Source organism: Mustelus asterias, unplaced genomic scaffold (genome assembly GCF_964213995.1).
Source record: "Mustelus asterias unplaced genomic scaffold, sMusAst1.hap1.1 HAP1_SCAFFOLD_1221, whole genome shotgun sequence".
In the NCBI taxonomy this organism is placed as follows: domain Eukaryota; kingdom Metazoa; phylum Chordata; class Chondrichthyes; order Carcharhiniformes; family Triakidae; genus Mustelus; species Mustelus asterias.
Genome location: NW_027591166.1, coordinates 40566 through 57500, shown reverse-complemented (window position 1 = coordinate 57500; position 16935 = coordinate 40566). Strand labels below are relative to the sequence as shown.

The window sequence follows — 16935 nt, the reverse complement described above, 5'->3', positions numbered from 1 at the left end:
ACACACACACACAGAGCGATATCACACACAGTGATATACACACACACACAGAGCGATATCACACACACTGTGATATATACACACAGAGCGATATCACACACACTGTGATATATACACACAGAGCGATATCACACACACTGTGATATACACACAGAGCGATATCACACACACTGTGATATATACACACAGAGCGATATCACACACACTGTGATATACACACAGAGCGATATCACACACACTGTGATATACACACACACACAGAGCGATATCACACACACTGTGATATACACACACAGAGCGATATCACACACACTGTGATATACACACACACACAGAGCGATATCACACACAGTGATATACACACACACACAGAGCGATATCACACACACTGTGATATATACACACAGAGCGATATCACACACACTGTGATATATACACACAGAGCGATATCACACACACTGTGATATACACACAGAGCGATATCACACACACTGTGATATACACACACACACAGAGCGATATCACACACACTGTGATATACACACACACAGAGCGATATCACACACACTGTGATATACACACACACAGAGCGATATCACACACACTGTGATATACACACACACAGAGCGATATCACACACACTGTGATATACACACACACAGAGGGATATCACACACACTGTGATATACACACACACACAGAGCGATATCACACACAGTGATATACACACACACACAGAGCGATATCACACACACTGTGATATATACACACAGAGCGATATCACACACACTGTGATATATACACACAGAGCGATATCACACACACTGTGATATACACACAGAGCGATATCACACACACTGTGATATACACACACACACAGAGCGATATCACACACACTGTGATATACACACACACAGAGCGATATCACACACACTGTGATATACACACACAGAGCGATATCACACACACTGTGATATACACACACAGAGCGATATCACACACACTGTGATATATACACACAGAGCGATATCACACACACTGTGATATATACACACAGAGCGATATCACACACACTGTGATATACACACACACAGAGCGATATCACACACACTGTGATATATACACACAGAGCGATATCACACACACTGTGATATACACACACACAGAGCGATATCACACACATGTGATATACACACACACACAGAGCGATATCACACACACTGTGATATATACACAGAGGGATATCGCACACACTGTGATATACACACAATGTGATACACACACACAGAGGGATATCACACACACTGTGATATACACACTGAGGGATATCACACACACTGTGATATACACACTGAGGGATATCACACACACTGTGATATATACACACAGAACGATATCACACACACTGATATATACACACAGAGCGATATCACACACACTGTGATATATACACACAGAGCGATATCACACACACTGTGATACACACACAGAGGGATATCACACACACTGTGATATACACACTGAGGGATATCACACACACTGTGATATACACACTGAGGGATATCACACACACTGATATATACACACAGAGCGATATCACACACACTGATATATACACACAGAGCGATATCACACACACTGTGATATACACACACAGAGCGATATCACACACACTGTGATATACACACACACACACAGAGGGATATCACACACACTGTGATATACACACACACACACAGAGGGATATCACACACACTGTGATATACACACACAGAGCGATATCACACACACTGTGATATACACACACACACAGAGGGATATCACACACACTGTGATATACACACACACACAGAGGGATATCACACACACTGTGATATACACACACAGAGCGATATCACACACACTGTGATATATACACACAGAGCGATATCACACACACTGTGATATACACACACAGAGCGATATCAAACACACTGTGATATACACACACAGAGCGATATCACACACACTGTGATATACACACACACAGAGCGATATCACACACAATGTGATACACACACACAGAGGGATATCACACACACTGTGATATACACACACACACAGAGCGATATCACACACACTGTGATATACACACACAGAGCGATATCACACACACTGTGATATACACACACACACAGAGCGATATCACACACAATGTGATACACACACACAGAGGGATATCACACACACTGTGATATATACACACAGAGCGATATCACACACACTGATATACACACACAGAGCGATATCACACACACTGTGATATACACACAGAGCGATATCACACACACTGTGATATACACACACAGAGCGATATCACACACACTGTGATATATACACACAGAGCGATATCACACACACTGTGATATACACACACAGAGCGATATCACACACACTGTGATATATACACACAGTGATATACACACACAGAGCGATATCACACACACTGTGATATATACACACAGAGCAATATCACACACACTGTGATATACACACAGAGCGATATCACACACACTGTGATATACACACACAGAGCGATATCACACACACTGTGATATACACACACAGAGCGATATCACACACAATGTGATACACACACACAGAGGGATATCACACACACTGTGATATACACACACAGAGCGATATCACACACACTGTGATATACACACACAGAGCGGTATCACACACACTGTGATATACACACACAGAGCGATATCACACACACTGTGATATACACACACAGAGCGATATCACACACACTGTGATATACACACACAGAGCGATATCACACACACTGTGATATATACACACAGAGCGATATCACACACACTGTGATACACACACACAGGGATATCACACACACTGTTAAAGACACACACAGAGGGATATCACACACACTGTGATATATACACACAGAGGGATATCACACACAGAGTGATATCACACACACTGTGATATACACACACAGAGGGATATCACACACACTGTGATATACACACACTGTGATATACACACACACACAGAGCGATATCACACACACTGTGATATACACACACTGTGATATACACACACACACAGAGCGGTATCACACACACTGTGATATACACACACAGAGCGATATCACACACACTGTGATATACACACACAGAGCGATATCACACACACTGTGATATACACACACAGAGCGATATCACACACACTGTGATATATACACACAGAGCGATATCACACACACTGTGATACACACACACAGGGATATCACACACACTGTTAAAGACACACACAGAGGGATATCACACACACTGTGATATATACACACAGAGGGATATCACACACAGAGGGATATCACACACAATGTGATACACACACACAGAGGGATATCACACACAGAGGGATATCACACACACTGTGATATACACACACAGAGGGATATCACACACACTGTGATATACACACACTGTGATATACACACACACACAGAGCGATATCACACACACTGTGATATACACACACGGTGATATACACACAATGTGATACACACACAGAGCGATATCACACACACTGTGATATACACACAATGTGATATACACACAATGTGATACACACACAGAGGGATATCACACACACTGTGATATACACAAACAGAGGGATATCACACACACTGTGATATATACACACAGAGGGATATCACACACACTGTGATATATACACACAGAGCGATATCACACACACTGTGATATACACACACAGAGCGATATCACACACACTGTGATACACACACAGAGCGATATCACACACACTGTGATACACACACAGAGGGATATCACACACACTGTGATATACACACACAGAGCGATATCACACACACTGTGATATAAACACACAGAGCGATATCACACACAATGTGATATATACACACAGAGGGATATCACACACACTGTGATATACACACAATGTGATATATACACACACTGTGATATATACACACACTGTGATATCTACACACACTGTGATATCTACACACACTGTGATATATACACACACTGTGATATATACACACAGAGCGATATCACACACACTGTGATATACACACACTGAGGGATATCACACACACTGTGATATACACACACAGAGGGATATCACACACACTGTGATATACACACACACACTGAGGGATATCACACACACTGTGATATACACACAATGTGATATATACACACACTGTGATATATACACACACTGTGATATATACACACACTGTGATATATACACACAGAGCGATATCACACACACTGTGATATACACACACAGAGCGATATCACACACACTGTGATATACACACACTGAGGGATATCACACACACTGATATACACACACACAGAGTGATATCACACACACTGTGATATATACACACTGAGGGATATCACACACACTGTGATATACACACACAGAGCGATATCACACACACTGTGATACACACAGAGCGATATCACACACACTGTGATATACACACACAGAGGGATATCACACACACTGTGATATACACACACAGAGGGATATCACACACACTGTGATATACACACACACACTGAGGGATATCACACACACTGTGATATACACACACAGAGCGATATCACACACACTGTGATATACACACACACACTGAGGGATATCACACACACTGATTCACACACAGAGCGATATCACATACACTGTGATATACACACACAGAGCGATATCACACACACTGTGATATACACACACAGAGCGATATCACACACACAGTGATACACACACAGAGCGATATCACACACACTGTGATATACACACACAGAGCGATATCACACACGCTGTGATATATACACACAGAGGGATATCACACACACTGTGATATATACACACAGAGGGATATCACACACACTGTGATATACACACACAGAGCGATATCACACACACTGTGATATACACACACAGAGCGATATCACACACACAGTGATACACACACAGAGCGATATCACACACACTGTGATATACACACACAGAGCGATATCACACACACTGTGATATATACACACAGAGGGATATCACACACACTGTGATATACACACAATGTGATATACACACACAATGTGATATACACACACTGAGGGATATCACACACACTGTGATATACACACAATGTGATATACACACACAATGTGATATACACACACAGAGCGATATCACACACAGAGGGATATCACACACACTGTGATATACACACACACACAGAGCGATATCACACACACTGTGATATATACACACAGAGCGATATCACACACACTGTGATATATACACACAGAGCGATATCACACACACTGTGATATACACACACACAGAGCGATATCACACACACTGTGATATATACACACAGAGCGATTTCACACACACTGTGATATACACACACACAGCGATATCACACACACTGTGATATATACACACAGAGCGATATCACACACACTGTGATATACACACACAGAGGGATATCACACACACTGTGATATACACACACAGAGCGATATCACACACACTGTGATATACACACACACACAGAGCGATATCACACACACTGTGATATATACACACAGAGCGATATCACACACACTGTGATATATACACACAGAGCGATATCACACACACTGTGATATACACACACACAGAGCGATATCACACACACTGTGATATATACACACAGAGCGATTTCACACACACTGTGATATACACACACACAGCGATATCACACACACTGTGATATATACACACAGAGCGATATCACACACACTGTGATATACACACACAGAGGGATATCACACACACTGTGATATACACACACAGAGCGATATCACACACACTGTGATATACACACTGAGGGATATCACACACACTGTGATAATACACACACAGAGCGATATCACACACACTGTGCTATATACACACTGAGGGATTTCACACACACTGTGATATATACACACAGAGCGATATCACACACACTGTGATACACACACAGAGGGATATCACACACACTGTGATATATACACACTGAGCGATATCACACACACTGTGATATACACACACACAGAGCGATATCACACACACTGTGATATATACACACAGAGCGATATCACACACACTGTGATATGCACACACAGAGGGATATCACACACACTGTGATATATACACACTGAGCGATATCACACACACTGTGATATACACACACACAGAGCGATTTCACACACACTGTGATATACACACACAGAGCGATATCACACACACTGTGATATATACACACAGAGGGATATCACACACTGTGATATATACACACTGAGGGATATCACACACACTGTGATATACACACACAGAGCGATATCACACACACTGTGATATATACACACTGAGCGATATCACACACACTGTGATACACACACAGAGCGATATCACACATACTGTGATATACACACACACAGAGCGATATCACACACACTGTGATATACACACACACACAGAGCGATATCACACACACTGTGATATACACACACAGAGCGATATCACACACACTGTGATATACACAGAGCGATATCACACACAATGTGATATATACACACAGAGCGATATCACACACACTGTGATATACACACACAGAGCGATATCACACACACTGTGATATACACAAAGAACAAAGAACAGTACAGCACAGGAAACAGGCCCTTCGGCCCTCCAAGCCAGTGCCGCTCCTTGGTCCAACTAGACCAATCGTTTGTATCCCTCCATTCCCAGGCTGGTCATGTGACTATTCAGGTAAGTCTTAAACGATGTCAGCGTGTCTGCCTCCACCACCCTACTTGGCAGCGCATTCCAGGCCCCCACCACCCTCTGTGTAAAAAACGCCCCTCTGATATCTGAGTTCTACTTCGCCCCTCTCACCTTGAGCCCGCAACCCCTCGTGATCGTCACCTCCGACCTGGGAAAAAGCTTCCCACTGTTCACCCTATCTATACCCTTCATAATCTTGTACACCTCTATTAGATCTCCCCTCATTCTCCGTCTTTCCAGGGAGAACAACCCCAGTCTACCCAATCTCTCCTCATAGCTAAGACCCTCCATACCAGGCAACATCCTGGTAAACCTTCTCTGCACTCTCTCCAACGCCTCCATGTCCTTCCGGTAGTGCGGCGACCAGAACTGGATGCAGTACTCCAAATGTGGCCTAACCAGCGTTCTATACAGCTGCATCATCAGACTCCAGCTTTTATACTCTATACCCCGTCCTATAAAGGCAAGCATACCATATGCCTTCTTCACCACCTTCTCCACCTGTGTTGCCACCTTCAAGGATTTGTGGACTTGCACACCGAGGTCCCTCTGTGTTTCTATACTCCTGATGACTCTGCCATTTATTGTATAACTCCTCCCTACATTATTTCTTCCAAAATGCATCACTTCGCATTTATCCGGATTAAACTCCATCTGCCACCTCTCCGCCCAATTTTCCAGCCTATCTATATCCTGCTGTATTGCCCGACAATGCTCTTCGCTATCCGCAAGTCCAGCCATCTTCGTGTCATCCGCAAACTTGCTGATTACACCAGTTACACCTTCTTCCAAATCATTTATATATATCACAAATAGCAGAGGTCCCAGTACAGAGCCCTGCGGAACACCACTGGTCACAGACCTCCAGCCGGAAAAAGACCCTTCGACCACTACCCTCTGTCTCCTATGGCCAAGCCAGTTCTCCACCCATCTAGCCACTTCTCCTTGTATCCCATGAGCCTTAACCTTCTTAACCAACCTGCCATGTGGGACTTTGTCAAATGCCTTACTGAAATCCATATAGACGACATCCACGGCCCTTCCTTCATCAACCGTTTTTGTCACTTCCTCAAAAAACTCCACCAAATTTGTAAGGCACGACCTCCCTCTTACAAAACCATGCTGTCTGTCACTAATGAGATTGTTCCCTTCTAAATGCACATACATCCTGTCTCTAAGAATCCTCTCCAACAACTTCCCTACCACGGACGTCAAGCTCACCGGCCTATAATTTCCTGGGTTATCCCTGCTACCCTTCTTAAACAACGGGACCACATTCACTATCCTCCAATCCTCAGGGACCTCACCTGTGTCCAATGAAGAGACAAAGATTTCCGTCAGAGGCCCAGCAATTTCATCTCTTGTCTCCCTGGGCAGTCTAGGATAGATGCCATCAGGCCCTGGGGCTTTGTCAGTTTTAATGTTCCCTAAAAAACCTAACACTTCCTCTCTTGTAATGGAGATTTTCTCTAACGGGTCAACACCTCCCTCCGAGACACTCCCGGTTAACACGCCCCTCTCCTTCGTGAATACCGATGCAAAGTATTCATTTAGGATCTCCCCTATTCCCTTGGGTTCTAAGCATAATTCCCCTCCTTTGTCCCTGAGAGGTCCGATTTTCTCCCTGACAACTCTTTTGTTCCTAACGTATGAATAAAATGCTTTAGGATTCTCCTTAATCCTGTCTGCCAAGAACATCTCGTGACCTCTTTTTGCCCTTCTAACTCCCCGTTTGAGTTCTTTCCTACTCTCTCTGTATTCCTCCAGAGCTCCATCTGTTTTCAGTTGCCTGGACTTAACGTACACCTCCCTTTTCATTTTAATCAGATCCTCAATTTCCCTGGTTATCCACGGCTCTCGAATCCTACCTTTCCTATCTTTCCTTTTTTACACAGAGCGATATCACACACACTGTGATATATACACACAGAGCGATATCACACACACTGTGATATATACACACAGAGCGATATCACACACACTGTGAAACACACACACAGAGCGATATCACACACACTGTGATATACACACACAGAGCGATATCACACACACTGTGATATACACAAAGAACAAAGAACAGTACAGCACAGGAAACAGGCCCTTCGGCCCTCCAAGCCAGTGCCGCTCCTTGGTCCAACTAGACCAATCGTTTGTATCCCTCCATTCCCAGGCTGGTCATGTGACTATTCAGGTAAGTCTTAAACGATGTCAGCGTGTCTGCCTCCACCACCCTACTTGGCAGCGCATTCCAGGCCCCCACCACCCTCTGTGTAAAAAACGCCCCTCTGATATCTGAGTTCTACTTCGCCCCTCTCACCTTGAGCCCGCAACCCCTCGTGATCGTCACCTCCGACCTGGGAAAAAGCTTCCCACTGTTCACCCTATCTATACCCTTCATAATCTTGTACACCTCTATTAGATCTCCCCTCATTCTCCGTCTTTCCAGGGAGAACAACCCCAGTCTACCCAATCTCTCCTCATAGCTAAGACCCTCCATACCAGGCAACATCCTGGTAAACCTTCTCTGCACTCTCTCCAACGCCTCCATGTCCTTCCGGTAGTGCGGCGACCAGAACTGGATGCAGTACTCCAAATGTGGCCTAACCAGCGTTCTATACAGCTGCATCATCAGACTCCAGCTTTTATACTCTATACCCCGTCCTATAAAGGCAAGCATACCATATGCCTTCTTCACCACCTTCTCCACCTGTGTTGCCACCTTCAAGGATTTGTGGACTTGCACACCGAGGTCCCTCTGTGTTTCTATACTCCTGATGACTCTGCCATTTATTGTATAACTCCTCCCTACATTATTTCTTCCAAAATGCATCACTTCGCATTTATCCGGATTAAACTCCATCTGCCACCTCTCCGCCCAATTTTCCAGCCTATCTATATCCTGCTGTATTGCCCGACAATGCTCTTCGCTATCCGCAAGTCCAGCCATCTTCGTGTCATCCGCAAACTTGCTGATTACACCAGTTACACCTTCTTCCAAATCATTTATATATATCACAAATAGCAGAGGTCCCAGTACAGAGCCCTGCGGAACACCACTGGTCACAGACCTCCAGCCGGAAAAAGACCCTTCGACCACTACCCTCTGTCTCCTATGGCCAACACAGTAAGAAGTTTAACAACACCAGGTTAAAGTCCAACAGGTTTATTTGGTAGCAAAAGCCACACAAGCTTTCGAGGCTCTGAGCCCCTTCTTCAGGTGAGTGGGAATTCTGTTCACAAACAGAACTTATAAGACACAGACTCAATTTACATGAATAATGGTTGGAATGCGAATACTTACAACTAATCCAGTCTTTAAGAAACAAAACAATGGGAGTGGAGAGAGCATCAAGACAGGCTAAAAAGATGTGTATTGTCTCCAGACAAGACAGCCAGTGAAACTCTGCAGGTCCACGCAACTGTGGGAGTTACAAATAGTGTGACATAAATTCTGATTCTAGGATCGCATGATAAAGACTCAGGAGGAAAAAAGCAGAAATATTTATGTGAAATAGTGTGACATAAACCCAATATCCCGGTTGAGGCCGTCCTTGTGTGTGCGGAACCTGGCTATCAGTTTCTGCTCAGCGACTCTGCGCTGTCGTGTGTCGCGAAGGCCGCCTTGGAGAACGCTTACCCGAATATCAGAGGCCGAATGCCCGTGACCGCTGAAGTGCTCCCCAACAGGAAGAGAACAGTCTTGCCTGGTGATTGTCGAGCGGTGTTCATTCATCCGTTGTCGCAGCGTCTGCATAGTTTCCCCAATGTACCATGCCTCGGGACATCCTTTCTTGCAGCGTATCAGGTAGACAACGTTGGCCGAGTTGCAAGAGTATGTACCGTGTACCTGGTGGATGGTGTTCTCACGTGAGATGATGGCATCTGTGTCGATGATCCGGCACGTCTTGCAGAGGTTGCTGTGGCAGGGTTGTGTGGTGTCTTGGTCACTGTTCTCTTGAAGGCTGGGTAGTTTGCTGCGGACAATGGTCTGTTTGAGGTTGTGCGGTTGTTTGAAGGCAAGAAGTGGGGGTGTGGGGATGGCCAAGCCAGTTCTCCACCCATCTAGCCACTTCTCCTTGTATCCCATGAGCCTTAACCTTCTTAACCAACCTGCCATGTGGGACTTTGTCAAATGCCTTACTGAAATCCATATAGACGACATCCACGGCCCTTCCTTCATCAACCGTTTTTGTCACTTCCTCAAAAAACTCCACCAAATTTGTAAGGCACGACCTCCCTCTTACAAAACCATGCTGTCTGTCACTAATGAGATTGTTCCCTTCTAAATGCACATACATCCTGTCTCTAAGAATCCTCTCCAACAACTTCCCTACCACGGACGTCAAGCTCACCGGCCTATAATTTCCTGGGTTATCCCTGCTACCCTTCTTAAACAACGGGACCACATTCACTATCCTCCAATCCTCAGGGACCTCACCTGTGTCCAATGAAGAGACAAAGATTTCCGTCAGAGGCCCAGCAATTTCATCTCTTGTCTCCCTGGGCAGTCTAGGATAGATGCCATCAGGCCCTGGGGCTTTGTCAGTTTTAATGTTCCCTAAAAAACCTAACACTTCCTCTCTTGTAATGGAGATTTTCTCTAACGGGTCAACACCTCCCTCCGAGACACTCCCGGTTAACACGCCCCTCTCCTTCGTGAATACCGATGCAAAGTATTCATTTAGGATCTCCCCTATTCCCTTGGGTTCTAAGCATAATTCCCCTCCTTTGTCCCTGAGAGGTCCGATTTTCTCCCTGACAACTCTTTTGTTCCTAACGTATGAATAAAATGCTTTAGGATTCTCCTTAATCCTGTCTGCCAAGAACATCTCGTGACCTCTTTTTGCCCTTCTAACTCCCCGTTTGAGTTCTTTCCTACTCTCTCTGTATTCCTCCAGAGCTCCATCTGTTTTCAGTTGCCTGGACTTAACGTACACCTCCCTTTTCATTTTAATCAGATCCTCAATTTCCCTGGTTATCCACGGCTCTCGAATCCTACCTTTCCTATCTTTCCTTTTTTACACAGAGCGATATCACACACACTGTGATATATACACACAGAGCGATATCACACACACTGTGATATATACACACAGAGCGATATCACACACACTGTGAAACACACACACAGAGCGATATCACACACACTGTGATATATACACACAGAGCGATATCACACACACTGTGATATATATACACTGAGGGATATCACACACACTGTGATATATACACACAGAGCGATATCACACACACTGTGATATACACACACAGGGATATCACACACACTGGGATATCACACACACTGTGATATATACACACAGAGCGATATCACACACACTGTGATAAATACACACTGAGGGATATCACACACACTGTGATATATACACACAGAGCGATATCACACACACTGTGATACACACACACAGAGCGATATCACACACACTGTGATATACACACACAGAGCGATATCACACACACTGTGATATACACAGAGGGATATCACACACACTGTGATATATACACACAGAGCGATATCACACACACTGTAATATATACACACAGAGCGATATCACAAACACTGTGATATATACACACAGAGCGATATCACACTCACTGTGATATACACACAGAGCGATATCACACACACTGTGATATACACACACAGAGCGATATCACACACACTGTGATATATACACACACTGTGATATACACACACAGAGCGATATCACACACACTGTGATATACACACACAGAGCGATATCACACACACTGTGATATACACAGAGGGATATCACACACACTGTGATATATACACACAGAGCGATATCACACACACTGTGATATATACACACAGAGCGATATCACACACACTGTGATATATACACACAGAGCGATATCACACACACTGTGATATACACACAGAGCGATATCACACACACTGTGATATACACACACAGAGCGATATCACACACACTGTGATATATACACACAGAGCGATATCACACACACTGTGATATACACACACAGAGCGATATCACACACACTGTGATATATACACACAGTGATATACACACACAGAGCGATATCACACACACTGTGATACAAACACACAGAGCGATATCACACACACTGTGATATATACACACAGAGCGATATCACACACACTGTGATATACACACACAGAGCGATATCACACACACTGTGATATATACACACAGAGCAATATCACACACACTGTGATATATACACACAGTGATATACACACACAGAGCGATATCACACACACTGTGATACAAACACACAGAGCAATATCACACACACTGTGATATATACACACAGAGCGATATCACACACACTGTGATATATACACAGAGCGATATCACACACACTGTGATATATACACACAGAGCGATATCACACACACTGTGATATATACACACAGAGCGATATCACACACACTGTGATATATACACACAGAGCGATATCACACACACTGTGATATATACACACAGAGCGATATCACACACACTGTGATATACACACAGAGCGATATCACACACACTGTGATATACACACAGAGCGATATCACACACACTGTGATATACACACAGAGCGATATCACACACACTGTGATATATACACACAGAGCGATATCACACACACTGTGATATATACACACAGAGCGATATCACACACACTGTGATATACACACAGAGGGATATCACACACACTGTGATATATACACACAGAGCGATATCACACACACTGTGATATATACACACAGAGCGATATCACACACACTGTGATATATACACACAGAGCGATATCACACACACTGTGATATACACACACAGAGGGATATCACACACACTGTGATATATACACACAGAGCGATATCACACACACTGTGATATATACACACAGAGCGATATCACACACACTGTGATATACACACAGAGCGATATCACACACACTGTGATATACACAGAGCGATATCACACACACTGTGATATATACACACAGAGCGATATCACACACACTGTGATATACACACACAGAGCGATATCACACACACTGTGATATATACACACAGTGATATACACACACAGAGCAATATCACACACACTGTGATATATACACACAGAGCGATATCACACACACTGTGATATATACACACAGAGCGATATCACACACACTGTGATATATACACAGAGCGATATCACACACACTGTGATATATACACACAGAGCGATATCACACACACTGTGATATATACACACAGAGCGATATCACACACACTGTGATATATACACACAGAGCGATATCACACACACTGTGATATATACACACAGAGCGATATCACACACACTGTGATATATACACACAGAGCGATATCACACACACTGAAACATAGAACTCAAACATTCACAATCTGACACACTCCACGTTTCACACAGCCCGACCGTTCAGCCCCTCGAGTCTGTTACACAGGAACAGGAGGAGGCCATTCAGCCCCTCGAGCCTGTTACACAGGAACAGGAGGAGGCCATTCAGCCCCTCGAGCCTGTTACACAGGAACAGGAGGAGGCCATTCAGCCCCTCGAGCCTGTTACACAGGAACAGGAGGAGGCCATTCAGCTCCTCGAGCCTGTTACACAGGAACAGGAGGGGGCCATTCAGCCCCTCGAGCCTGTTACACAGGAACAGGAGGGGGCCATTCAGCCCCTCGAGCCTGTTACACAGGAACAGGAGGAGGCCAATATTCTAGTCTCCGTATCCCGCGGTTAGACCACACTGGGAGCACTGTGCACAGTTCCGGTCTCCCTATCCCTCGGTTAGATCACACTGGGAGCACCGTGCACAGTTCCAGTCTCTGTATCCCTCGGTTAGACCACACTGGGAGCACCGTGCACAGTTCCGGTCTCCGTATCTCTCGGTTCGACCACACTGGGAGCACCGTGCACAGTTCCGGTCTCCGTATCCCTCGGTTAGACCACACTGGGAGAACCGTGCACAGTTCCGGTCTCCGTATCTCTCGGTTAGACCACACTGGGAGCACCGTGCACAGTTCCGGTCTCCGTATCCCTCGGTTAGACCACACTGGGAGCACCGTGCACAGTTCCGGTCTCCGTATCCCTCGGTTAGACCACACTGGGAGCACCGTGCACAGTTCCGGTCTCCGTATCTCTCGGTTAGACCACAGTGGGAGCACCGTGCACAGTTCCGGTCTCCGTATCCCTCGGTTAGACCACACTGGGAGAACCGTGCACAGTTCCGGTCTCCGTATCTCTCGGTTAGACCACACTGGGAGCACCGTGCACAGTTCCGGTCTCCGTATCCCTCGGTTAGACCACACTGGGAGCACCGTGCACAGTTCCGGTCTCCGTATCCCTCGGTTAGACCACACTGGGAGCACTGTGCACAGTTCCGGCCTCCCTATCCCTTGGTTAGACCACACTGGGAGCACCATGCACAGTTCCGGTCTCCGTATCCCTCGGTTAGGCCACACAAACTTACGATAGTTTGAAAGCAGCAGTATAACTGGGTGAGAAAGTGGGGAGGATCCGGCATGCACAGAACCCTCTTTTCAACCAGCGTACATTCCACATCATCATCCTGGATCACCACATCCTTCTTCAGCATCTTAATGGCATAGAGCTCATCTGTGCCTCGGAACTCGGCTAGAACTACCTGCAGGGGTGGGGAGGGAAGGGGGTGAATCACAGAGCCACGTTATCCACTTGAGGACCTGCGGACTATCCACACCCTCCCATTCCCCCGTACCCCTCCCCGCACCCTACACGCAGCCCTGCCCCCAAAGAGCACAGCAAGATCCCACACTACATCTGCATCACCCGGGAGGGGGGGGGAGTCGGTCTGGATAATGGAGCTCAAATCCCAGAGTAGATACATCTACCCCCGACAGTCCGATGGACCATACCTTTCCGAAGCTCCCTTTTCCTAACACCATCAGGAAGTTGAAATCAGAGGGTCCAAAATTGCTGCTGAATTTCGGGATACAGATCCGGTTATCGGTGGGAAGGTACGGCTTCAGGGAGGTTGGACTAAGGTTCGTTTTCTGAGAGAAAGAGACAGAGAGAGAGAGAGGAAAAATGAGCAATTCTCACCCTCCTGTTCAAATCCCTCCCTCGCCCCCTCCCTCCCTATCTCTGTAACCTCCTCCAGTCCCTACAATTCTCACCCTCCTGTTCAAATCCCTCCCTCGCCCCCTCCCTCCCTATCTCTGTAACCTCCTCCAGTCCCTACAATCCTCACCCTCCTGTTCAAATCCCTCCCTCGCCCCCTCCCTCCCTATCCCTGTAACCTCCTCCAGCCCCTACAATTCTCATCCTCCTGTTCAAATCCCTCCCTCGCTCCCTCCCTCCCTATCTCTGTAACCTCCTCCAGCCCCTACAATCCTCATCCTCCTGTTCAAATCCCTCCCTCCCTCCCTATCCCTGTAACCTCCTCCAGCCCCTACAATCCTCACCCTCCTGTTCAAATCCCTCCCTCGCTCCCTCCCTATCTCTGTAACCTCCTCCAGCCCCTACAATTCTCATCCTCCTGTTCAAATCCCTCCCTCGCTCCCTCCCTATCTCTGTAACATCCTCCAGTCCCTACAATCCTCACCCTCCTGTTCAAATCCCTCCCTCCCTCCCTATCTCTGTAACCTCCTCCAGTCCCTACAATCCTCACCCTCCTGTTCAAATCCCTCCCTCGCTCCCTCCCTATCTCTGTAACCTCCTCCAGCCCCGACAATTCTCATCCTCCTGTTCAAATCCCTCCCTCGCTCCCTCCCTCCCTATCTCTGTAACCTCCTCCAGCCCCTACAATCCTCATCCTCCTGTTCAAATCCCTCCCTCCCTCCCTCCCTATCTCTGTAACCTCCTCCAGCCCCTACAATCCTCACCCTCCTGTTCAAATCCCTCCCTCGCTCCCTCCCTATCTCTGTAGCCTCCTCCAGCCCCTACAATTCTCATCCTCCTGTTCAAATCCCTCCCTCCCTCCCTCCCTATCTCTGTAACCTCCTCCAGCCCCTACAATCCT

At 45.7% G+C, this 16935-nt stretch overlaps 1 protein-coding gene across 1 annotated transcript in view; it reads right to left on the bottom strand.

Moving 5' to 3' along the window:
- Positions 1–15938, bottom strand: part of LOC144488022 (protein kinase C alpha type-like) — a 42392-nt gene extending 26454 nt beyond the window's left edge. The window contains exons 1-2 of the mRNA XM_078206038.1: positions 15830–15938; positions 15406–15579 (exon numbers count right to left, since the gene is read on the bottom strand). Coding sequence (XP_078062164.1) covers positions 15406–15579; positions 15830–15859 — 204 coding nt within the window. The 5' untranslated portion in view covers positions 15860–15938. The remainder of the gene's footprint in view (positions 1–15405; positions 15580–15829) is intronic.
- Between the last annotated feature and the right edge of the window lie 997 nt (positions 15939–16935).